General features: G+C 37.9%; 1 protein-coding gene across 1 annotated transcript; it reads left to right on the forward strand.

Annotated features, from left to right (window-relative positions):
* The first annotated feature begins 460 nt into the window (after nt 1–460).
* Nucleotides 461–17,482, forward strand: LOC139745243 (actin-related protein 3-like). Its single transcript, XM_071655648.1, has 12 exons — nt 461–607; nt 2,390–2,445; nt 5,764–5,888; nt 6,218–6,328; nt 6,813–6,908; nt 7,897–8,004; nt 8,678–8,821; nt 9,571–9,744; nt 10,492–10,584; nt 15,418–15,543; nt 16,129–16,212; nt 17,091–17,482. The coding sequence occupies exons 1-12, from the start codon at nt 564–566 to the stop codon at nt 17,184–17,186; spliced, it is 1,257 nt and encodes a 418-aa protein (XP_071511749.1). The 5' UTR covers nt 461–563; the 3' UTR covers nt 17,187–17,482.
* The last annotated feature ends 8,496 nt before the right edge of the window (nt 17,483–25,978 follow it).

A 25,978-nucleotide genomic window follows, 5' to 3' on the forward strand; every position in this document is an offset into this window, starting at 1 on the left:
AAATTTGGAGACACAACAAACAATGTCTTGTACATTATACTCTTCATTCAAAATGAAAATGAATAAATGAATTAATTAATGAAATAACATTTTTTTAATTTTTTATTTTTTTTTTACATGTATCTGTGGTTTCAGGGATGGACAAAACACAATTTAATTGTACAAGTTGATACGTCACAATATTCCATGATTGGAGCCCTATCAAAGTAGATTTTTTAGACATTCAGGGAGGTCATGATTGCAGGCAAGATTAATTTAGGGTCAAATCAGGGAGGTGGAATAGACCCCCCTGTCAAACTGCAATCTCCTGAAGTTTATTGAGGTGGATTATAATACCTCCCGATAACAAAAAAGACTAACCGGTCCAGTAGTACTTGTGTAGTGTGACAAGTGGTTGAGCGCCATCTATGACCATTCAAGACGCATTCAGGAAGCGAAATCTTCACTTGCACATCTTCCGCCTATGCAAGCCAAGTCAGTTCCTTGTACTTTATTCAGGGAAGCAATTTACGGCCCTAAAATCTAATTTCTCTGCGTCCACGGTGCAGAATTGTTCCTGAATCATGGCTGGCAGGTTACCTGCATGCGTTATCGACCCAGGGACTGGGTAAGTGGTAGCTGAAAATTCTCGCAATGTTCCCCAAGGTTACATGATTTACGTTATGCCGGGTTCTGGGGAGGGACGGGCAACTCCCATTCGTGCCGTGTTGATTAATAGTCCCATTGCTTTATGTGTTGCGTGTGATGTGTAGTAGGATATTGCATGTGATATGTGGATGTGCAAGCTACATTGTAAGCTTATAAGTTAGTGTCATTGGTAGTGATAATTATGCACTGTATTACGATACGGGATCTGGACAGATGAAGTGGCACCTAGGCCTAGGCTGTGTTAGCTGGTGTGCCATCGAACAGCACATGCTGACAAGGAAATGCAAGATCTAAATTTAATACATGCAAAGTTGAATTGAAAGACACATGTTCTCAGGACTCAGAATCAGGGACCTATCAACTCTTGCCAGAATAGCAACTTCCAGTAGCAAACAGCCATGCTAATCAGGAAGCTGGATTCTTGTTGTTGCCATGATAATTGCTACGCCAGCAAGAGTTGCTATCATAGCAACTTTTTTAATGAAATGGGACCCACTGCACTGATGTCGTCATGTAGAATCTAGATGTCGTCTCTTTGTCTTTGGTGAAGACTCTGCATTATTTCACTGCCACAGCACAAGGCACAAAAATACAAAATCCCAAGGATCATTGCGGTTATTTGACTTGGCCTTACAAATCACCCTGCATCCCTCTGAAATACCTCACTTTCAATGCTATTTTATGTGGAATGTATATGGATCATTGGTAAAAATCCAAAATAATTTAAAAAGCGAAAGTGATTTAACAGTTGTGAATTGTATGATCATGCATTATTGATTGTGACAGTTGATAGAATCTTGTTCCTTTGGACCTTATTAAGTGTGAACTTTGTAACATTTGAGTTGTCTCATATCGGACACTGTCATGCATGTTATTACAAATTATATGGCATTATTTGTGCACTTATGTGTCATTTCTGTTCTTTTCTTAATGTTGATGTCTTATGCATTACGGTAGTTTTTCTTTATTTATGGCCCAGAGAGGTGAAATATTCTGTGTACTAACTACATACCACCTTATGGTTTGACAGTTGTTTCTAGAAAGGATTAATAAACCTTTGACTGTTTGTACTTGTAAAGTGACCATGTTTAGAGTCCAGATAACAGTCTCTGATTCTTTTATTGCTAACATATGAAAATTGTTCAAGTTGTTTTGAAATTAACTTCTCAATGACAATTTGTCACATTTGGCTCTATCTTATGACCAAAATGATGCCATTATAGTATTGTCCTGCAAGTTGTTAGTGTTACATTTGCACATGGGAAATTACTCTGATGTGGAGTTGAATTTGTAATTTAAGGATTGATCACTGAAACTGATTTAATATGATAAACTATACTATAACAGATAAAGTGAAATTACTATAGTATAACAGATAAAGTGAAAATTGCTATACTATGACAGATAAAGTGAATAATTTTCCTGGTGTACATGGCATTGCAATTTGCTCTGCATATTTCATACCACTGCTACACGAACAATCTTTGTGTCACTGCTTTCTTCCATAAAAGTGTACAGGATACCATTTGAAGTAGCATTCATCAGCTAACATTGCTAATCAAATTCAAGTTAGGAAATTCTGTCCTGCGTAATCATTTATACTGCTAATTCATTTCAAGTCTCATATAACACTGTGCCTCTGGGGATGAAAGGAGAACACAAGAAAGTACTGACGATAGAAGTTGGTTGTCTATCAGTTGTTTGACTTTGAGGTATAACATATTTGTATTTCTTGCATCAGGTACTGTAAGCTGGGATATGCAGGAAATACAGAACCCCAGTTTATAATGCCGTCAGGTAAGTACAGTGTGCAAACCAGAGAGTAATCAGTATGTACACATGTATGTATGTATGTATGTATGTATGTATGTATGTATTTGTGTGTTGTTGTGTTCGTTATTGTGTCTGTTATTACCTCTGCCAAGGGGGAGGTTATGTTTTTGTTACCGTTGGTTTGTTTGTTAGTTGGTTGGTTGGTTCGTTCGTTTGTGTGTCCGTGTGCAAAATAACTCAAAAAGTAGTTAACGGATTGGGATGAAACTTGCAGAAAATGTTGAGAATGGCACAAGTAACAAACGATTAACTTTTGTTAGTGATCCGATAATTCTTGGGGGATTTATGAAGGATTTTGATATTTTGATAGATAGGGTCAATGAACTTGGGAGATCAGGTTGCGCGTATTTGAGGCTTGCATGCACGCACTAAAGTGCGTGCTCTAGTTTCTAATGGAGAGAGGCGCGCTGCGCATCTGAGGGCTTATGACGTAACAAAGGCTTCTATATTGGGAAATCGGGCGATTGTTCAGTAGGTGAAAATCACTTATCTCTATGGAAGAGCAAGATCATCAGTGGAAAGTAACTGCTTGGCGGAGGTCTGTGCTCTCGGAGTGCTTTTCTAGTTATTATTATTACCTCCACCAAGGAGGTTATTTCTTTTTTGCTGGTGTTGGTTTGTTTGTCTGTATACAAAATATCTCAAAAATTGTGAAAAGGTTTGGGTAAAACTTTAATAGAGGAGAAGTCAATAATAGCACATGGGATAGAAGAGATTATTAAAATTTTGATAGCTCCGACTACAGTCGGGATCCAGGAATCTTTTATTGATTTTTGTTTTAGGATTGTCATTGGCAAATAGGGCCAACAAATTAGTTCAAGCTGGGTGTATTTGAGGTTTTTATACGTACACTGAGCACGCACTTGAGGCGCAGCATGCACTACGCTGATATGAGGATTTTATCATTGGGAAATAGGGTAATTTTCAGCATGCGTGTATACAGGTGGAAATGAGCTGCTTGGCGGAGGTCTCTGCTCTCCGAGTGCATTTCTAGTTCTAGTTTATATGTATCATTAAAGTTGTCATTATTATTTAAACAGACCTTTAGTGCACCTGAGCCGAATGGCTCGAGTGATGCGCTGGGATAATTCTTTTTGAAATCTTGTTGCTGGATTTTTACAGCAAAGTTTGGCAGGAATCATAAATAATGTGGCGGGGGGGGGGGGGGGGGGAGGGGGTGATATAGTATGTGTATGTGGTGGTGGTGTTCCTAAAGGGCCTAGAGGGCCTAGAGGGCAGGGCCCTAAATACCCTGAATCAGGAGGATGTTCCCTAGGGGGCCTATAGCAATCACTGAATGTCAAGACTTTTAGAAATAGTTTGCCTCAGGTATAGTGCCATGAAAGTGAAGTGCACAGCTCAGGTTAGCGCTAGACCCATATAAGAGTCTTGTTTGATAATTTAGCTTAGAGACTCTGTCGTATCCAGAAAATCTCTCAGTATTATTGCAATTTAGTAAAAAGTTTGTGTGTGTGTCTCTCTGTCTGTTAATAAGTCTGTTGCCTATTAGTGAATACTATGATTGCAAATGCATATTGTTTTTACTTCTGCATGTTTCATGTCTATAATTTAAGTACTGCATATTTGTTTTATTATACATAGATGACAAATGCCAAGATTGTGTATCATGCATTCTGCCATTCAGACAATATGCTTTTCAAGTTATCATCTGATACCATTGTTCATCTACAGTATTACTTATAATGTATATAGTGTATCTATTACTGTACTCTTATCGTATTATCTAATTACTCTGAAATGAAAATTGAATTCTAAAAGACAATTAACAGAGTTGAGTGGTTACAATCCCTCCCCCCCCCCCCCAACAAAGTTCATAATTAGATGGAAGTGATACAGTGGCAATATCCATGCAATGGTCACTTATGAATGTTTCAGTTGTAGTTGAATGCTTTCAGTTGTAGTTGAATGCTTTATAACAAATACCATACCTTCTGAGAGTGATGTTAATTGCTTTCACTTTGTCAGTTTAGTATTGGTTAAAAGAATGTGAAACAAATGGCTAGAAGACCAATAAAGGGAGAGATAGAGGGAGAGAGAAAGAGGAAATGTCCAATGACAGATACAAGCAAAGAAGGAGGAAATTGGATTTGATGATAGGCAAAGAGTAGTTAGAAATGGTGACTGTTTTGATATGTGATAAAGCAGACAACATGGAGGAATGTAAACCATGGTTAGGCCAAAACTTATTCATGGACTTCAGTTGTTGCCATTGAAGGAGAATGAACTGTTAGAGGAAGTCAGTTGGCTGAAAGCAGTGGCACAGAAGGAACCAGCCAGTAAAAATAATAACATTGGCAAGGTCGTTTGACATAATAAACCAAGCAAGACATATAATATGACATATATGACATATATACCAATACAAGCTTAAAGGACAAGTTCACCTTCACAAACATAAGGATTGAGAGAATGCAACAATAATAGTAGAACACATCAGTGAAAGTTTGAGGAAAATTGGACAATCGATGCAAAAGTTATGAAGTTTTAAAATTTTTGTGTTGGAACCGCTGGATGAGGAGAGTACTACAGCTTGTGAGTCATATGCGTACAACAGTATAAAGAAAATGTAAAAGAAATTTCAACATATTTTCACTTTTTTCGCATAATAAGAGAGCACTTGACTTGCCTCTTTCTAAAGGCGGGGGGAATAATATTACCCATAACATTTGTCGGTAACGAGTCAGGGGAATGTGTACTTTTGTCAAAAGATGGAATTTTGTGAAATTCTCTTTATATTTTCCTTATATTGTTGTACGCATGTGACATCTAAGTTATACATACACTGCAGTAGTCTTCTCATCCAGCGGTTACTGCACAAAAACTTCAAAAATTCATAACTTTTGAACGGATTGTCTGATTTTCCTCAAACTTTCACTGACGTGTTCTACCAATATTGCTACATTCTCTCGATCCTTATGTTTCTGAAGGTGAACTTGTCCTTTAATAGCAAATATATCAAAATCACTGAATAGCTGCCACAGATGATTATCAAGTAGTTTTTAGAGTACCCGTACATCCAGTTTTCCTTATGAATCATTTCTCACTGATTTATCTTCTCATGAAAACCAGCAGATTTTCTCCTACACTGTCCTTCCGATATCGCTAGGATATTGTGATCTTTATGTCTGAGTTTGCTCAGACTTTTCTTTATTTACTGCTCATGTGCAAAGGCTTTCTTGTAAAACGGTGCCTTCTTTGCTGGTAAATAATCCTGAAATTTGATGAAGGTTTTGACAATCTCATGTTGACTTCATCCCACAGCGATCGCTATCAAAGAGTCAGCCAAAGTTGGTGACCAGTCAGCACGCCGACTGGGGCGGGGCGTTGATGATTTGGATTTCTTCATTGGTGATGAGGCCATTGACAAGCCAAATTATGCCTGCAAGGTATGCAGTTATCCATCCACTCGATTTCCATTTCATTATACCAGTATTGATATTTGAATTCAAGTGGTGATTTTGCCTGTATTGTTTTCTTTCATACACTTTATGTAATGTGTCACATTTGCTTGCATAATTTCTGAAAATGATAATATACTAGTAAATTGTATTTTATACTGCATACTGAGTACCTAGCATGATTCAAATATGTTCATATCTTTGTAGAGTCAATGTAAGTTTGTTTCTGAAAGGGTTATTTACGGCACCATGAAAATACAGACAGGGGATAGACATACAATGTACAATGTACTTCCTATTCCTCTAATCACACCCAGTATCCAATCCGTCATGGTATCGTGGAAGACTGGGACTTGATGGAAAGGTTTCTTGAGCAGAGCATCTTCAAATATCTCCGAGCAGAACCAGAAGATCACTATTTTCTCTTGGTAAGCATCCAGTACCACCTCCAACTATAAATATCACCTTTCTCACATCACCAACTTCAATCAATATGATTATTGGCTTTACAATTTTTATTCCTTTATATGCTATGAGGTGCAAATTGTTGAATTACATAGTTTCATAAAATTTCAATTCTCTTTGTCTAGATGCACTTTCAAAGATTTATTTAGACTCTGCCAGATACATGTATCTTCTCTATGAATGTAAAATTGTTAAGTGTTTTTCTTGCCTGTTAATTACAGGTGTATCTTGTAGAGGTAGCAATAGATTGTTAATCGAAGGTTAGGGCTAAGTAGCCTGAAATTGATGTTTAAACTGGTTAATCGGAAGCATTACATATACAAAGACCAACATCCAATATTTTCAGTGATTTTTCTGTAATGCCTTTCTATTGCCTGTATTGGCTGCCATCCGACCCTTGACCTGTACATTGACCTGCCCTGTGCAATTGTTTTATTTCCATATCAGACGGAACCTCCTCTAAACACGCCAGAGAACAGAGAGTATCTAGCGGAGATCATGTTTGAGTCTTTCAACATTCCGGGTCTCTACATCGCCGTCCAAGTAAGTACCGCATATTGGTCATATGAATACTCAGTAATACATGCTACATAAAGAAATTCCTGCACAAGTCAGTTGCAGATATTTGTGACAAAGGTATGTGATTTGATGTGATGTGATCTAGGCATGAAATGTAGAGGCTTAGTCTTCTGGCGGAATTGTTGCATATAGACAATCATTACTGTAATTGAAACCAGCATGAATGAGATTGATAGAGTATCTTTGATCAGAGAACAGCACTACCAGCATTGGTTAGACGACAATTTAGCTTCTAGGACCATTATTGGTAACATAAGAGTATAGGAAGATGGATAATTAGCATCGCTGAGATCAGACTTCTATTGGTAAAATTACCTGACAGTCATGAGTTGATTCCATGTGATCAGTGAGAAAGCACCACCAGAGTATGTCTGTAAATTGTTTCTTTACACACAGAGGGAGCATTTGTATTCATATAAATCACAGCATGATGCGTAATTTCTTTGTAACAGCAGAGACACACTTGCATAATGTATAAAAACTAGTGACTACACATCTGGGAACTTTTCAATAGTCTACAAGCTAATTTGTCTTTTAAAGGAGATCTCATAATTTTGTACCTGCTTGGCATGCTTTGTTGAACAATTGAACTTTCCCATACTGCTTTTAATCTGATGAGATCAATGATTACATTCTCTATACAGATGCTACTTTTTTTAAGGGCTAATAGACTGTTTTTGCAAAGACAAAAAGTTCTCTTGGAGACAATGTTTCTAAGACCTTGGCAGTACACCAAGTGAGTTTGTAAAGTAAGAACCTCCATAGTGATGTGGTTGCAATTTCCTTGTCAGAAAAACATTTCAGAAAAAAATTTAGATGCCATTATTTTGTGATGAAAGCAGTTGTATTGATTTAATTGTAGCATGTAGGCCACGCATGCTGAAAAAATGGCTGATTTCAAGATGTATTCTGATTACATCCCTGTAATCAAATTCTTCATGTTTCCACTTAGGCTGTGCTAGCGTTAGCAGCCTCATGGACGTCTAGACAGCAGTCGGAGAGATCCCTGACCGGTATTGTGGTGGACAGTGGAGATGGTGTTACTCACGTTATACCAGTGGTAGGTGGAAGAGTGTGTGAAAACTTGTTGGATGTGCTGTGTGTGTCTGTGTCTGTGTTTGAAGACTTGTTGTCTTTGTGTGCATGTGAAAACTTGTTGAGTGGGTGTGTGTGTGTGTGTGTGTGTGTGTGTGTGTGTTTGTGAACTGAGTCCTAGGACTTGGTGTGGTTCTCATTGCAAACTGAATCATTTAACCCATGTAAAATATGATATGCTATCAGTATTTTTCTCTTTTACCTGAATACCTACATGTATATCTGGAGTCATTCTGCATGTATTTGTGATGTGTGCTACTTTATATTGTGTGTATGCATGTACCAGTATGCTCCTATGACTGTTGTTCTACAAATAGCATACTGGTACATAAGTGAGCTTACTTGATTATTCATTAGTGATGAGTAAACTGTTAAACTGTTGACTTGCTTGTATTAGCAAAAACATTATCACTGATTTGTGAATGTTTAGGGTCTAGGCATGGTGACAATAATATAGAATTGATTGACAATGTATCAGATTCATTATTTGAAACCTTGTATTCATATACAAGGGATGGATAAATTTTAAGGGTTGTGACCTGAAGTTTAATGTTTGAAATATACCTTTGTATAATGATCTTTACATGTAGTATGAGTATTTTCAGCCATATTGGGTGTGTCTTTGCCTTGTCCCCTAGGCGGAGGGGTACGTCATTGGGAGCTGTATCAAACACATCCCCATCGCTGGGCGTGACATCACATACTTTGTGCAGCAGCTGCTGAGGGAGCGAGAGACGGGTATTCCCCCAGAGCAGTCCCTGGAGACAGCCAAGGCAATCAAGGTGGGTGGGTGGTTGGAGAGGGAACACCCCACCCTCACATCCTACCAGTCAAACCAATCTCTCGATAATGTTCTCATGGATACTTTTCTTCATATCTCACCAGATTTCGTCTATAGAGGGCAGCAGACATAATATATTGGGAGTGTTAGATTTCCATTGCATATGGGTTTGTGGACAGAATCTTGCTATTATATATATTACATATGTGCAAGGTCATATGATTTTATGTTTCAACTTAGGAATATTTCTTTTTTATTCCAATACTCTTAACCAATATCAGCATGATGTAAGAAATACAAATATGCTGTTAAATTCCTAGCTATAAAAAAAAAAAAAGGACAACAGCTCTGCATTTTTTGAGTGCACTCACTTCTAATGTGGCCATCAAAAGTTCAAGCATTGTTGGGTTTTTTAATTTGTTGTTTTTCTCTCTGAGCTGTGAAAATTTATTTTGGTATGTCTTTGTTGGAGAGTCTATCTTGTTAGACATGTTTTGAACTGTGCTGATGTTGCTTTAATCTCAATTCAGTACAGGGGGATGATGCTTGTTCCGAAGAAGTGCAGATCAAATCAGAATAACCCAAGTATTTTTAAATAATTCCTGAAAATTTCAAGGAGCATCCCAAAATGGTGCAGTGAAGGACAAAGTGGTAGGATAAGAATAAAGGGACGTTTTTGTTTGTTCGTTTGTTTTGTTTTGCAGAGAGAGTTTAGGTACAGAGATTTTAATTTTTGAATTTCTTTATTAGGAACGATGGGGTTACATCTGTCCAGACATCGCCAAGGAATTTGCCAAATATGACTCAGATCCTGCTAAATGGATCAAGAAGTATGATGGTGTGAACTCTATCACGAAGCAGAAGTTCAGCGTTGATGTGGCCTACGAGAGGTTCCTCGGACCAGAAATCTTCTTCCACCCTGAGGTAAGGACCGGTGCTGTTGATGTTGACTCATACTAGTGATTTCAACAATATGATGATTATTGCGAACATGAAGATAACAATGAAAATCATGATGATGGGGGTGATGACAATGAGGGAGGTTGTGGTAGTAATATTGGTGGTTATGATGATCATCATTGTGGTAGTAGTGGTGGTGATGGAGATGATGGTAATGGTGTTGTTGATGGTTGTGATGACGATGATGATGGTGATGATGATGATGATGATGGTGATGATGATGATGATGATGGTGAAGGTGATGGTGATGATGATGATGACTGTGATGATGGTTTATAGTAGTCATGATAGTGAAAGTGGTGGTTGTGGTGGTGTTGAGGATGGAGATGATGATGATAATGGTGATAGTGGTGGTGTCAGTGATGGTATCTGGTGGTGGTCATAGTGTTGATAGTGCTGGTAATGGTGATGGTACATGTAATTAGGATGAAGATGGTGGTAGTGGAGATTGTGATGGTTCAAAGAGGCTTAGGTATGCTCTATTGCAGAGAAAGGTTGTCCTGTACATTATAAGTGGTTTCTCACATAAATGTTCTGGAATGAAAATGTTATGGCATTATTCCATAGTAACAAATAGATGAGAGTGTTGTATCATGATATTTTGAGTGAAAATAACAAGATCAATGCCAGATCACAGACCAGAACCTTTGAAGTGAGTGCTCCGTGCATGTCCACTGAATTCTGTGTTCCATCTTCTCTTTCCACCTACAGTTCTCCAACCCAGATTTCACCACACCGATCTCAGAGATTGTGGACACTGTAATCCAGAACTGTCCCATTGACGTCAGACGGCCGCTCTACAAGGTCAGTTCATCATTTTTTTGGAGCTGACAGCCTTATGAGAAACATGAAACTTTTGAGAATTGCCAAGCTTGAAAACATTACAAGTATGCTTCGTGTCATTGATTATGCAGGCAAAAACTTTTACATTCATTTTGCTGTCATAAATTGCGACTCCTTGCAAAATTTGCACAAGCTTCAGCACGTGTGCTATTTCTGAACATGTGCAAGCTGACCAGGTTTGCATTTCTTTAACAGTGAACAGGAACCTTCAGTTGCCAACAAAAATTTGGTCCCCAGATCACACTTTTTTTTCCTGATTCTTATTTCTTCATCAGCCGATGTTTAATTCATACAGAAAAGAAGAATGCTTGAAAATTAGGTCATTTTACCATTAGAAAGGAGTTATAGTGTAACTCAAAACGTAAAGAGATACTAGCAAGTTTTTTCTCAGTGTCATGAAATAATTTACAGACCACACAAAAACATTTGACATCCATGATAGTAGAGGCTACTATGTAATCCCGTGAGATTTTTGTGCCAAAATTGATTTTTTTGGCTAACTTTGTCAATTTGGGGGTGCTGAATCCAAAAAAGTTTGGTTCCATTTTTTCTGACCACGTCTTCAGCCGCCATTTTGAATTTCAAAATGGCCGCCATAGTAAACTGTAATTTTATCCATATCTCATTAAGTGAGCATTATAGAAGCTTCAAATTTGGTGCAAAGTGCATGGTTGTGATGTCAGACACTCTGGTATATCTTTTTCTGATATTGTGGATTGTTTTGATACAATTTGTAGGCTGCCATCTTGAATTTCAAAATGGCCGCCATAGCAAACAGTATTTTGAACCATATCTCATGCAGTGAGCATTGTAGAAGCTTCAAATTTGGTGCAAAATGCATGGTTGTGATGTCAGCCACTCTGATATATCATTTTCTGTTATTGTGACTTGTTTTGATACAATTTCTGGGCTGCCATCTTGAAATTCAAAATGGCCGCCATAGCGTTTTTACCCATATCTCATGTTGCAATTATTGTAGGAGCATCAAATTCTCAGTAATAGACATGCTAGTGGTGTCCAACGTTCCAATACAGCTGTTTCCTATTGTCGATCATTAGATAGGCCACCATCTTGAAATTCAAGATGGTGGCCATAGAAAAACATATGATACTGTGGTAAGCGCCCTAGATAAATTTGCCAAAATTGTCTTAGACCGAATTCACGTTCAGGTCACGCAGAACGACAGCCATCTCTTAATTCAAAATGGCCGCCATAAATTCAGACTGTAAGGACGAGGTTCCAATGATGTCATCAAGCCATCCTGAGGGGCAAAAACTGTGTGTGTGTGTGGGGGGGAGGGGGGAGGGGAGGGGTCCCATACCATTTCCCATAAGTGTGGGCAAGCGTGTAAGCGTTACATCCCACGTCCCATATAGCGCCAAGCGGGTATGTGATTCGCTTACACGTGATTTGTTTTTGCCTCTTTTTATAGGCAAAACATTATTTGGTTTCGTGGAACCTCGTCAATAGTTACATTCAATCCCAGTTATTAAATATTTGTACAAAAGTAAGCATTGATACAATTAAAGGTGATCTTCAAAAACTTGATGCTGCCTTGAGAGAATGAAGACAAACACGGAAAAGTCTCGCAATGTCAAGAAATGCCATGGTCACCCTACCAGGCATCCCATTCACAAGCTTGTTTGTTGACCACAAAATACAACAACTCATCAGGGAGCTCATAATTGCTGGATGTATTTCTGGAATAACACAGAATGAATAAGGAATGCCAATGAGTAGGTTTTTCCTGATTGCCCTTGTGTGGGTCATCCTCAATTATCAAGACTTCCAAGATGCTTACTGCTGTACCGCCAATGACTCTAAAACTACCAAGGAGCAATAATAGCTCAGTTCTGTGGCACTTTGGATGCATAAGAATTCCTCAACAATTTAGAACTCCATCACACGAGGGTAATCTCAAAAATTATCACTGCATTGAAACTGATGAACGTGGTGTTTGGCAATCAGGTATCAGAAACATTCAAGGAGGATATTCTAGACAGAGATGAAAATGGATGTTTTCATGTTCTTTACTAAGAATTTGTATCTGAAAGAATTAAAAAAAAAATCTGTCTGGGATAGTATGAGAAAGGCCAGTCATTCAGCTCTTGCAATTGAAATCTACGATGTAAGATTGGATCAAAAGTCACTAAGCTTAAGAAGACCACTACCTTCTTATAACACTTCTACCGGCACAACAGTCTGATAGACCTGTCATTATCCAGTCATTACTGGAGGATACAATTATCGGAAGTTATAAGTTCTAATGTTCTATCAAGTAATTCCACAATCACTCTTCATCTCACAATTTATGGCCTTCTCCTCATTCTGACTAACAAAGGTTCATTTTTCATACCCATGCCTTAGAAACCCACAAAACTGAGCCAAGTAGCCTGAAAGTTGAAATACTGATCAGTCAATTCCATCTGACACAGAACGGGGGAAAAAAAGAAACAAAAGGTTCATCAAAGATGCCTATGGGAGCCGTCACCCGTCACAATGAGGAAGAAGATATCCTCATTCCGTTGCATGTATTAAATGCTACTTCAAGAGCAACAGGGAATTTCAGAGATATTGATGATTATTACGTATAGACACTGACATTTTCATTCTCCTAATGGATCTTTGCTTTACTTTTAATACTGCATCGCATGTTGTCTGCTCCATCACTGGAAAAGGGGAGATGATTAAGTACAATTGACAATGTTGAGAGATTATGTTCTGCAAATTGTTGCGAAAAACAAAGGTCTGCTTGGTCATGCCTTTCATGGCACAGGATGAAGTTGAAAATTTGAGGATGTCTCAAAGAGCAGATGGATCAAGAATTCTCTAAGCCTTGAATCATGCAGAATGTCCAATGACACAGTCCATGCCTTCCAGAAGTTGGGCGTGGATGACTTCAACCTGGACAATCTCCCGCTTTGCTTTCGTAGAGTCTTGATACAACACATCCAGAGAACAAACCTTGTAAACCTTCAAAACCTAATTTGTGCCTCTACTATACAGGGGAATTTAATATGGTACATTGTAGTTATTTCCAGCGGATATACATAAACTGTGCAATTAAATGCTTTGAGCTTCCTACACCAACGGTAGCCACATAATTCATTATCATGTTCATAATAATGACAAGAAATGCAAAAGTCATTGTTTCTGGAAGAATTTAGAACCAATTCTCCCCTGTGTACAGCCCTATATACAAGTGCTGTGACTTTAAGAACACATGCAGGGAATGAGCCTAGAAGATATTAACTAAAGTAAATTTCCAATAAATTTTCCAGTACACGGCTAATATTGTTTATTTAAGTTCTACAACCAAATCGTCTAAATGGGGGCATTTAGTCACCCAGACACAGTTATTGAGGCACTTTTGAAAGTCATTTGCTTTGACACCAGAATCACATGATTTCCCATTCATAAGTTTTACCCAAATGCAATGCTCTTAAAGGAATGTTTCCCATGGCAGCCATTTTGCATTTCAACATGGCAGTGTACCTACAGGAAGCAGTCCCTCCTATGCAATGATAACACTATTTATTGAAGTGATTGACTTACACATAGGTCCTACATGAAAGTGCTCCAGCATGCTTGAGTTTGCAGGGTAAAGATCTTACAGTACCAAATATGGGTCGAAATCATCTTGAATTTCATGAGTGGCAGCCAATGCGAATAATCCATTATTACAGAATGTATATGTTTATGTGTGTGTGTCTGTGTTTGTAAAATAATGTACAATGTACACCACCATAAACATTGATATGCCTAAAAGTTGCTTGTCGACCACAGATATTAGCTGAAAAGCAGCCATTTTGAATGATAAAATGGCAGCCTCAAAAATGATCTGCCATTTTAGGGAGGGGATCAAAGTACATCTGAATGTTCAACATCATGAGCCCGGTTTATGCCCGAAATGTGAACTTTCTGTATTGTTTAAAGCATGAAATACGGGTCGAAATATACATTCTGGTATGGCGGCCATTTTGAATTTCAAGATGGCCACCTATGATATCAAAATGGACCATCATTTCAGATAAAGATGTTTCAGAAAGTATGATAGCAAACGCATGCTCTTTGCCAAAGTTAGAACCTTACACAATGCATACAATATGAGATATAGGCCCAATTACATTTGCTATGGTGGCCATTTTGAATTTCAAGATGGCCGCCAACCAAAATTATCCATCATTTAAAACAAATATGTATATATTAGCATATCTGACATCATAAGCATGCTTTTTGGCCCAAATTTATACTTTCCATAATGCTTACAACCTGAGATACAGGTAAAAGTGCATTTAGCTATGGCGGCCATTTTGAATTTCAAGATGGCAGCCCTCAAATTGTATCAAAACAATCTACAATATCAGGAAATGGTGTATCACAATGTCTGACATTATAAACATGCTTTTTGCATCAAATTTGCACCTTCCATGATGCGCACATTATGAGATCTGGGTCAAAATACAGTTTGCTATGGCGGCCATTTTGAAATTCAAAATGGCGGCTGAAGACGTGGTCGAAAAAAATGGAACCAAAGTTTTTTGGATTCAGCACCCCCAAATTGACCAAGTTAGCTAAAAAAATCAATTTTGGCACGAAAATCTCACGGGATCCAATATTTCGACATAGCAGACCGTACTATGAGGCTATTAGCTGATATAGAAGTATCTCACCCTATTTCCTGCTTACCTTTTTAATCAGTGTAGGATGAATCGCAAAACACAGGAAAGTGTCCTTCATACATGAGTAAGAAACGAAATATTTTCTTTTTTCTGCTTCCCCCTCACCCTTCAGAACATTGTCCTCTCTGGTGGCTCCACCATGTTCCGTGACTTCGGCAGACGGTTGAAGCGTGACGTCCAGAAGATCGTTGACAGTCGTCTGAAGCTGAGTGAGCAGCTCAGTGGCGGCAGACTTAAGGTAAGCGTGTACATCATGCCTCGCAGTGTGTTGACGTATGTAGGATTTGACTGAGGTCATGTAAAGATGATGACCTAGATGAGTACAGACTACTATGGAAGTCACTCTTGATCATATGTTTGTGAAGCAGAGCCTTTGGTAGCTGAAGCTTGGAGACTCTGCTGGACGTCTTTTATTTGTCCACTTCTTTCTGCTTTAGCAGTAGAGGACTTCTCATAAAACGGAATTAAAGAAATCAATTACATTCATGTAAATAAATAAATGCTTGATGGGACAGAGGAACGTTTTTGAGTATATTGACAAGAAGAATCTTAGGGGTAGATCCCCGCAAAGTCATGAGTTTTCTTGTGTTTTGAATAATTTTTGCTGATTTTTTCTCCCGAGAGCCAAAAGTGTGTGAACATGTATGTGAGGGGAGGGGGCTGTAGCTCCCCCCCCCCCACACTTCCGTGGCCCCTGCTTGAAGCTGATTGGCTATTGCCTCATGAGCTGCCGTCATTATGAAGTCATTTGTTTATGCATGAAGAGATAAGTCCTGCTGCAGCCAATCAGATGTCTTTATTCTCCGTGTTGTTTCCCCCCTAGCCCAAGCCCATTGAGACGGCAGTTATCACCCATCACATGCAGCGGTATGCTGTCTGGTTTGGAGGCAGCATGCTGGCTTCCACGGTAAGCTGAGTCAAGTTACAACATAAGTTTACAGAATGTTACCAAAGCCGTACTGTAGAAGTGGAAAATAAAAGCATGCAAATTTTGTACATATTATGTGTAATACTATTTTTGTATTTTGATTTCGTGGAATTAAATGTAGGAAATTCATCTCAGATACCTGGCCGAGGGCCAAAAATTACCGGTAGTCGAGCAAATATTTCTGGTTTTGTAGTGATATTGAGATGTTTGCTCTAGTTTGTAGTGAAGATACATTTGTGTGTCTTCATACACAGCAAGATCCCACCTATGTAGCAGCTACCTGTATACAACATCCACCTGTATGTAGTGGCCACTAGGGTCTCCAACATCAACAAATGAAAATCTGTCTACACCAGCCTGTCTTCGGCAGTCACTTCCCTGTTTTCAACTGGATGACTTACAATTTATACCTTGACTTCTAAATTTGTTCAATAGAGGACATAGCTCTCATCCTGATCAACCTGATCTTTTTGTGATGATAACCGTATATGCCATGTATTAAGTGAGTCTAATTTTTTGCAAATGACGACTTCCCGACAACATTGCGAGTGTTTGAATTTGCGATCATGGAGTAATGAACGGAGAAGTATGTGCTTACAAGTCACATTTGTGTTGGGATTAGACTTGTTATTTTCACATGTTTTTACTTCACAAACAGCTCTTGACCTTCAAAATTCGCAGAAATAAAAACTTTGCGAAATATGTATTGCATTCAGTAATTGATGGTGATTGGATTTTTTTTCCCCCTGAACGTTTGACAGCTTTTTTTTTCTCTCCATCTCCTGTTCTTCCCATTGGCTTAATATGATTTTTTTTCCCCATTTCTTCCTTTGCTGTACACCATATCTGTCCTGCAGCCCGAGTTCTACAATGCTTCCCACACAAAGGCTCAGTATGATGAATATGGACCCAGCATTTGCCGTCACAACCCCGTCTTCGGAACCATGGCCTAGTGGAGGACGCGGTGGGGGTAGCGAGACAGGACCGAGCGACGTTGTGGTGGGGGCGACAGATAGAGTTATTAGAGAGCGAATTTGGAGGAGGAGAGAGAGAGAGGGTATAACTAGAATGGGTTGAAAATAGTCATCACACACTCTGATTAGATGAGTGATTATTGTCACATCATTGTCATCACCATCCCTATTTCTGTCAAGTTTCAGCCAGTTTAGTCTCTGAAGCAAGTTAGCATCCACTGAGTCTCCCCAACCGGTCAGATTACCTTAACTGGAGTAATCCCTCTTATTATTGTGATAAAATCTATTTTGATAAGCTCGGTATAATTCTACAGAATATGACTGATGTGGTAATTCCTTATTGATGGCACATAAACTACACCACCCATAGACCGAATTAGAGCCTTGAATATGATTTGAATCAAAAGCATTTTAAAGCGTAGTTGAAACTGATACCAAATTTGAATATGGTCCTGTGTATGATATGATCGTCGTGAAGCGAAGACAAAATACGTTCCATTTATCTTAGCCAGGCTTTGCGTCGTCAACTGGAGAGATGGATGGTGATTACGAGAGAGTGAACGAAGAATTCACTTGACGGAGGAGTGGCTAGTAGGATAGCCGTTTATCAATACATGTAGTATATGTTATTTTATACTTATAGATGCATTTCTGCTACTATGAATTATGCTATCATTACCAAATAAAGATAAGTTGATGTTATATGGAGAACATTGGAGACAGGAGAAACACTAAAATCTGAATTGTTTGCATGCATTTTATAGCAGGTCACTGGAATCTATAAATTTTGGCACCTTGTGGACATATCCAAATCACTTTTTCTACTTTTCTTCTCTCTTTTTTTTTTTTGTTTAAATTGTGACCTGTGTAGACAATCCAAACATGATTAGGTAGCTTGATTGAAAAAGTTGAACATTTGTAGGCAGTAAGTGAAATAAATCGAGAAGCGATAATATACCAGTTATAGTGTTTGGAAGATGATCTCAAATCATATATTACCGTGGCAGATAATGAGTGTTTTCTCGGGATGGTTACAATACTGAACCTGCTCAACATGTACTTAGAAAGTGAATCTAACAAATCATCAGATACTATCATGTAATATTGAATATGTTATGATATTTTTGTTTGTTTTGTCTTTTGAAGTTCACTTTTTTTTCCCCCACGTCAAACTAAAATGGCATTGTATACATATTGTGTTGTGCGTAGTCCCACGATGTGAGATTGATGTCGAAGCAACAAAGTATTATATGTTCCTTCGACAACAGTCTACCTCAAACTGTTTCTGGATCATAAGATGATCAAGACTCTCTATCCGATGCGAAAAGAAAAATAGAAAATGAAAATTGTCTTCTTTTCCATCCTAGTATCATTTTCCTAGGAGATCTCTTTATTCCTTATGTACATAAACCATCCACTCTCGTGTAGGAGAAATTACACAATGTGATGTGAACACGAAGGACATGTGATAATATATTTTCTCACATCTTGTAACTGCACATAATCCAAACAACCACCAGATATCTGTAAGTCCAGCAGGTAGCAAAGTTTTCAGGATTGAAAGATCTCGCCTCGTCTTACCAACAAATGACTAGCCTATCTCAGACTTTGTAGTGACTAGTGTTCAATGTGGAATATGGGAGAGTGTTGGAACAGAATACAGTGTGAAGTTAAGATATTGAATTCATTCATTTTGTCCATGATTTTTTGCTCTTTAGAACAAAATGTTCTTTTCAAACAAAAAAACTCACTCAGGATAATGTAAAGCATACTTGTTCGTCATTGTTTCCATAGAGATTTAACTTTCAGTATCACTAAGAAATAGGTCTGAATCTTCAGCAGGTATATAAATATTTAAACTTTCTGATATTACTGCAGGTAAAAATGAGAACAGCTCTGAATGGCATTATTCTTGTAGAGGTATTAGAGTGAAGCATGTTGTCACAATCCAACAAGATGGGAGGTGGTCTGCCCCGTTAGTGAGCATCAATTCTCTTTGACAAGTGATCAATCAAAAAAGATTGTGTGGATTTAACCACTTTTTAGGGCAGTAATAATGTAAAGCTAGAGTCTTGGCTCCTGTTCATTGGCTTTGATAAATTTCTCCTCCTATGTGCACAATGCTCAGGAGTGATTTTAGAGGAGAGACTAAAACTTGACACTTGTATGTGTGAATATTAATTTGGACCAATTGTGTACAAACAGGTAAGAGTAAGTGTGTATTTATGTTATGTCTTTTGCCATCTTTTAAGTATGTCCTCCTAATCTTGATTTGACTGCTGTAAACAAAAAGTCCCTTGCTTGGTGAAATATTTGATTGAGTCTTTAAAACAGAGGGCATTCACGCCCAATGTGATGTCACACAGCTGTTTAAAGTGATATCAGAGTCAGTTTGTGGATAAAAATTAGTGAATGGAAGATAATTTTGAGTTCTGTTAATGTAGCTGTGGTTGTCTCCCCAGCAGAGCAGTGTGATTCCATTATGGCATCTAAAGATCAAGTATTTTAACCCATTGAAGAGGTGATTTTTGTGATTTACACATTTTTTATTTTTTTTTGTCTTCTCATTGTATCTGATGTACAACTGAAGTAAAGTGCCTGAGTTGATGACAGATTGTAGAGTGTAATCTATTTACTCAAGTAGTGACTAATCATGGAAGCTAAAAGGCATCGGTTGAAATCTATAAGTATAAAACATAAATCTTACAACTTTTGCCCAAATACACCCTGTTGCTCAAAAAGAAGGAAATGGAGGCAAGCGCTGGCGGTTTTGGAGCCGGAGGGAAGGTGGCATTCTCCATTTTTCCAGTTTGTGGCACGCTTTCACCGCTCCCTCAGCAGCTGCAAGAGTGGAAATCCGATTTTGACTCCAGTGAAAAATGACCCGCCCAAGACATTCGTCAGTTCCATTGACATGATCAAACTCATCATCCTCTTGTGAAATGTAGTGTGTGACAGACATCCACACTGTCACACTAATATGTTTATCTCTTTCCCTTCTACCATTGTCTGGTGCAAATAAAAAAGAAAGAACACTTGCAAACACTTTTGAAAGAAAAAAAAATGGTCTGAGATGTGTGTATTTGTTGTTTGGGTTTATTGGTTTGTTTATTTGTTTGATTATTTGTTTATTTGGTTGATTGTTTGTTTGTTTGTTTGTGTTTTTGTTTGTTTGTTTGTATTGTAGGAAATGCGGAAAATGAGCTGACTGTAATGGGAGGATGAAATTTAGTCTACCACTTTGGTCCCATAGTAAAGTTTCAAAAATGACACAACTTGCTTCGTTAAGAAGTATCGAGCTTGTGCATATCTTGATGATCCGGCAGTATCACATATATCCAGATGGATCCCAGTCCTGCTATGGCTGTACAACTTGGGTTGGACTGTACACTGTACAGCTTGTATGTGGTTTTAACAAACTGTGTACAGTCCAACCCTGATTATCTAGCCATCTCCTATCTGGATTTCTCTATCATCTGAACATGTTCACATCGAGAAGACAAGAAAAAAATAGTGATTTCAAACTCAATTAAAACTCCTACAATTTCACATGATTTACTTCCCAACAGAAACATGTTGCAGATTTTACACTAAAGTGTTTCCATTTCTGTTAAAAATTGACTATAATTCTCATAGACTAGCATAGAACCTCATTTTTTGTCCAATTTTGAATACCATTTATAAGAAAATGAATAGGAATTTCAGGTTTTGGTGGCCATTTTGACTGCCATTTTGAGTATCTGAAAACCCTCATGGATACATGACTTGCCTCATCCAGATTCATATTCAGCACACTCAAAATACTGTAGGATAAAACTACCAAAAAACATTGAGTGGATGGTAAAACAAGGTTCAGCCCCTGGCACCCAGACTAAGATACACTTGTATGATAATCAACGTCGAAAACCAGAGAGTCTGGGATTTCAAAGACATTGTATCAGGAAGTTGATGTTCGACTATTGTGATGAAGGTTCACAAAGCCTGCAAAGAGGGGTTCACAAAGCCTGCAAAGAGCTAGGCTCTCTTCCAGACCATCTGCCAATACTAATTCGTTGGGTGAGAATGACAGGGCGTTAAGTTGCCGCATGAGCCATAGTGCTCAAGGCACCTTAACGCCCTTATCATTTTAGGCCAATGAATTTGCTTCCCACAACATTTATTTCCTTTAATAACAACAGATGTACTGTATACACCATATATTTAACAAAAAAAAAATCATGAAAGGTTAAATTTGTGATTGCAAAAAACAGTACTGAACAGAGAAATGATGTGTGCAAGTCACATTCATGTCAGGATCAGAGTTGATATTTTCGCATGTTTTTGAATACGTGAATAGCACCTGATAGAAAATTTGCAAAATCCTCGCAAAATATATTATTGTACATTATCTGCTCAAAGTCACAGGATGAGAAAGAAACATCATCATGAGTCTAGCCTTTGTTTTCATATCTCAAATTCCAACTCATCAAACCAAACTTTTTTTTTCATATGTCTTAATTACTGTGCTTTTTTGTATCATTTTTGGCCATGTACTGTACAGCTGCGAGCACCATTCATTTTCAAAATGTAGAACTTGTGTTTCATACGAATCTAATTTTTAGATGCACGTCATACTTGAATAAATGAAACAACGATATAAATTCTGGTACTGTGGGTTGGGCATAAAACTCTGGACAATACTTGAGTCAAAAGTTATTGCAGAAACAACGATGTACGAGGATATAGATGGTAAACCTCGCGAACACACATAGGACCAGAGAAAATATGTTGACTTGCATGAAAAAGTTTAACTTGCGTGTAAGTCAACAATGTAATGAAAGTCAATAAATGCAAGAAAAAAAATCAGGCCTTTTTTGATGAATAGACTTATGAGATGTAAACTCATGCAAGGTTATTGTGTATTAATAGACAGAAAAAGAGATATCTTGTATAGACATACACACACATGTGCATGTACTCATATCTTTTTTTCTCTCTCTCTCTCTTCTATATATTTCTCTCATATCTTTCTTTCTCTCTCTCTCTCTGCATACTCTCTCTCTCTCTTCTATATATTTCTCTCATATCTTTCTCTCTCTCTGCATACTCTCTCTCTTCTATATATTTCTCTCATATCTTTCTCTCTCTCTCTGCATACTCTCTCTTCTATATATTTCTCTCGTATCTTTCTCTCTCTCTGCATACTCTCTCTTACTCTCTCTTCTATATATGTCTCTCATATCTTTCCCTCTCTCTCTGCATACTCTCTCTCTCTTCTATATATTTCTCTCATATCTTCCTCTCTCTCTCTCTCTCTGCATACTCTCTCTTACCCTCTCTTCTATATATTTCTCTCATATCTTTCTCTCTCTCTCTGCATACTCTCTCTTACTCTCTCTTCTATATATTTCTGTATTATGTCCTGCCAAAAACTGCAGTGTATTGATGTCACATCATAGCAAGAGTCAATCAGCATCACATCATAGTAAGAATCAATCAGCATGCACAAATCAGGCAGCTGCAAACTCGATCTTTCATTTTGGCATTTTTAATTTCAATTTGTACACATTTGGTATAAAAACTTCATTACACAGGACCATGTGACATCACATGGTTAGTATAAGTATTCAATGCCACTCGGCCATTGAGCATAAAGTATGTGTCTTTCCACAGCCATAATTTGGATGAAAAATAACTGGTCTTCTGCAAGAATGTTGTAAATTCTCCCAAGAGCCGCCTTCCATGTCTCTGAAATTGTGCAAAGTTTACGGCTGTAATCTTTTCCGTCGGACACTTTCCTTACCACACATATTCATCCTAGTGAAACTGGTAATTGATAAATCAATATATGCCCATTATAATTTACATAGAGAAAATAGCAGAACTATGTACACACCCATATAAGTAAATATATATTTATATATAACCATATACAACCTACATTAAAATGAACTTTGTTTTCTGCAACCACTTCTTGCAAGACTTTCTTGACGGACTTTGTCAAAGGAAAAAAAAAAGAAGGTACAATTATTCAATGTAAGCATTCTTTCTGCTAGTATATACTAACTAAAATCATTTGCAGTGGGAGTTCTTAATGTAACACTATGTATAGGGAGTAAGCATTCAAAAGATGTACTTATATACCACATTCACAATGAATACTGATGCAGCTTGTATATTTCATGTGATTATTTTAGCTGGATGAATGTACAAGGAGACACCAATGTGAAAGGATTAATCCCTTGGAGGCATACAGTGTAATTACAGCACAGAGATTTTTTTAATGACAATTTGGGGTTGAGCAAAATATTCCTTCACTGTGCCATCACTGAATATCTAGGTGACGAATCAATGGGCTTGTTTTGATGTACTCTCTAATTTTGCAGACAAAGAACAAAGATACAGTTTCATATGGAGACCCATGTCTCCACACTATTCAACATAGAATTAGTCACAATGCAGAATTATTGCTTCTCATAGAATTTGAAGGCAAACCAGCTATCTTCTCGCTGTTTTTGTACACTATGAAACATGTCAGTCATGACCATGCAAGATTCTAAAATGCTCTGGAAATCCCCAAATCTTCAGTGTGAAAGGACACAGGTTTGTGATAGTTCCTGGTACACTGATGAAAGGAAACCTACACATGTAACAAAAAACCAACCAATACAACCAGAAAAACCTGACACAGCAGAGTTCTGAAATTGACCTAGTATCCTAAAAACAGCATGGCATTCATAAGATAAACTGCCACATCGATTCTTCTTTCTCATCAGGATATTGGTGACTGGATGACCAGCCTTATATCACTTAATTGAGGGTAGGTGACATTCATCCATTGAAAATGTTTTTCCAATCCTCCCTTAGGGATACTGTTACATCATTTTTTATGTTAGCTTGGATGCAGACATCATGATATGTATGGCGGTGGCCCATCATATCCATGATATTTAATGAAACTTACTTATTGTCTTGGCTGTATTGCAGCAAAATGATACATGCCTTACAGTCCCCAGTACAGTTTTTGAGAGTCACTGATCATCAAAGTAGTTTCTTCTCATCATACAAACAGATGAGTTGACATCAGATACACAGTGTTTCACAAGAAACCTGCTTCAAGCCAATTTCTGGCATTTGGTTGTTGTTGGTCCCCCCTCCCCTTCTTTCTTATCTATCTTAATATATTCTTTTTCATCCCTGATTACAGTTTCTTGAAGAATTAGACATTCCAGGCCCTTGTCCCACATACTTATATCTATGCTGGTAGTTCAATGGCCTTTAAAGTCTGCAAAAAAAAAAAATGTATACATTCCGTGGTGATTTTTGCTCTCCTGTAGATCCAGGATGTGTGGGAATTGTGCAATCACCTGGTATGACACGCCTGGACAGTTTCCCTTTAAATAGCACAGTATCAAAACTATATATGAGATCTCTTAACTTGACTGTACATAGTCTATATACTTTCACTGTGGCCAGCTTGTCAAGAAGAAGGATCTTAGATTTGACAGATAAGGTGTTGGTTAACTTATCATCTAAATATATGTGGGACTTTTCAGATCGCTTCAAGGATACAGAACAAAGAATGTGGTGTGACAAGAATCAAAATCTCAGCAAAAGATGTCGAAGAGAGCAAAAAAAATCAAGAGAATATAGAGAACGAATATGAACTGGACTCACTGCAACAAGCAGCTAAAAAATCTTAACGTTTGTAAGGAACAATACCAACTGGCTCTATTACTCTGCCACTGTTCAAAAGAAAGATAAAAGTTGCATGATAAACTCAACACACAAGTATTAAACACAGAGAAATTTCTATGTTGAAAACAGTGTTTTTTAGGTTAATGTGAGTTCTATCAGGAGAAAACAGACACTCAAATACATTCTGATCAGCCTACACACAATAACTCATCTTTTCCACGCAGAGTTTGTAAATCTTTGTTTATATTACATGACACTTCTACTACTTCCATAGAGAGAGACAGCTATCATTGGGACAAGAATGTGTCTATTCTCATGTGGTATACCTACAGGGAAATACTTCACAGATCTGTACATGGGCTGTTCTCTTGGTACTTCTGCAATACAACACCCATTTGTACGTCATATCTGGCATTGTCACCGTCATTCGTGTAATGTTCCCTGTCATTTCTTTCGCTCGCTGTTCCCCTAACTTGCCAGGTTTTGCACTGTCTTTTCATGAGTACTGACCCCTCATTGACGCTTCACTTATACATCCAAGAGCTAAGAGGTTTTTAAACTTAAATGGAACATACAGTATATCTCAGGTGATAACAAAAACAACATAAAAACAAAACATAAACAACCTGGACTCTTAAAGGCATGTACTGAGTGGGAATATCATCCACAACGTTCAAGAAGAGGCACAGCTATTACCTCGTACACAGGTATACTTCCAGAAGTAAGTCACAATAACAGTGAATTGGTAACAAATACTTCTATATTGTCTTATGTGCAACATTACTATCCGGTAAGTTACCGCATTACCCATCATCTATGCTGACTTCTGTCTGGTCTTTTACATAGGCTTGATGTCTGAGAAATCGAAGAAATTCATGGCTCAATTTTCTTAACAAAATCAGCTTCGCAGTTAAACTATGAAAAGTCAGCTAATCTTTGTGTTGCATTAACTAACAGAAAACATTAAACATCAAGTGAAGTTTTATGAACACAGCCGAGAATAAGGACAGTGTTGTGCATCATCCCACTACAGACCTGGTAGTGTAGGGTTACCATGCAATGAGAGGGCTGGCCAAACTTAGATATATTCAGGA

Source organism: Diadema antillarum, unplaced genomic scaffold (assembly GCF_040938485.1).
Source record: "Diadema antillarum isolate AM-2024a unplaced genomic scaffold, OU_Dant_1.0 seq00001244_RagTag, whole genome shotgun sequence".
Lineage (NCBI taxonomy): Eukaryota > Metazoa > Echinodermata > Echinoidea > Diadematoida > Diadematidae > Diadema > Diadema antillarum.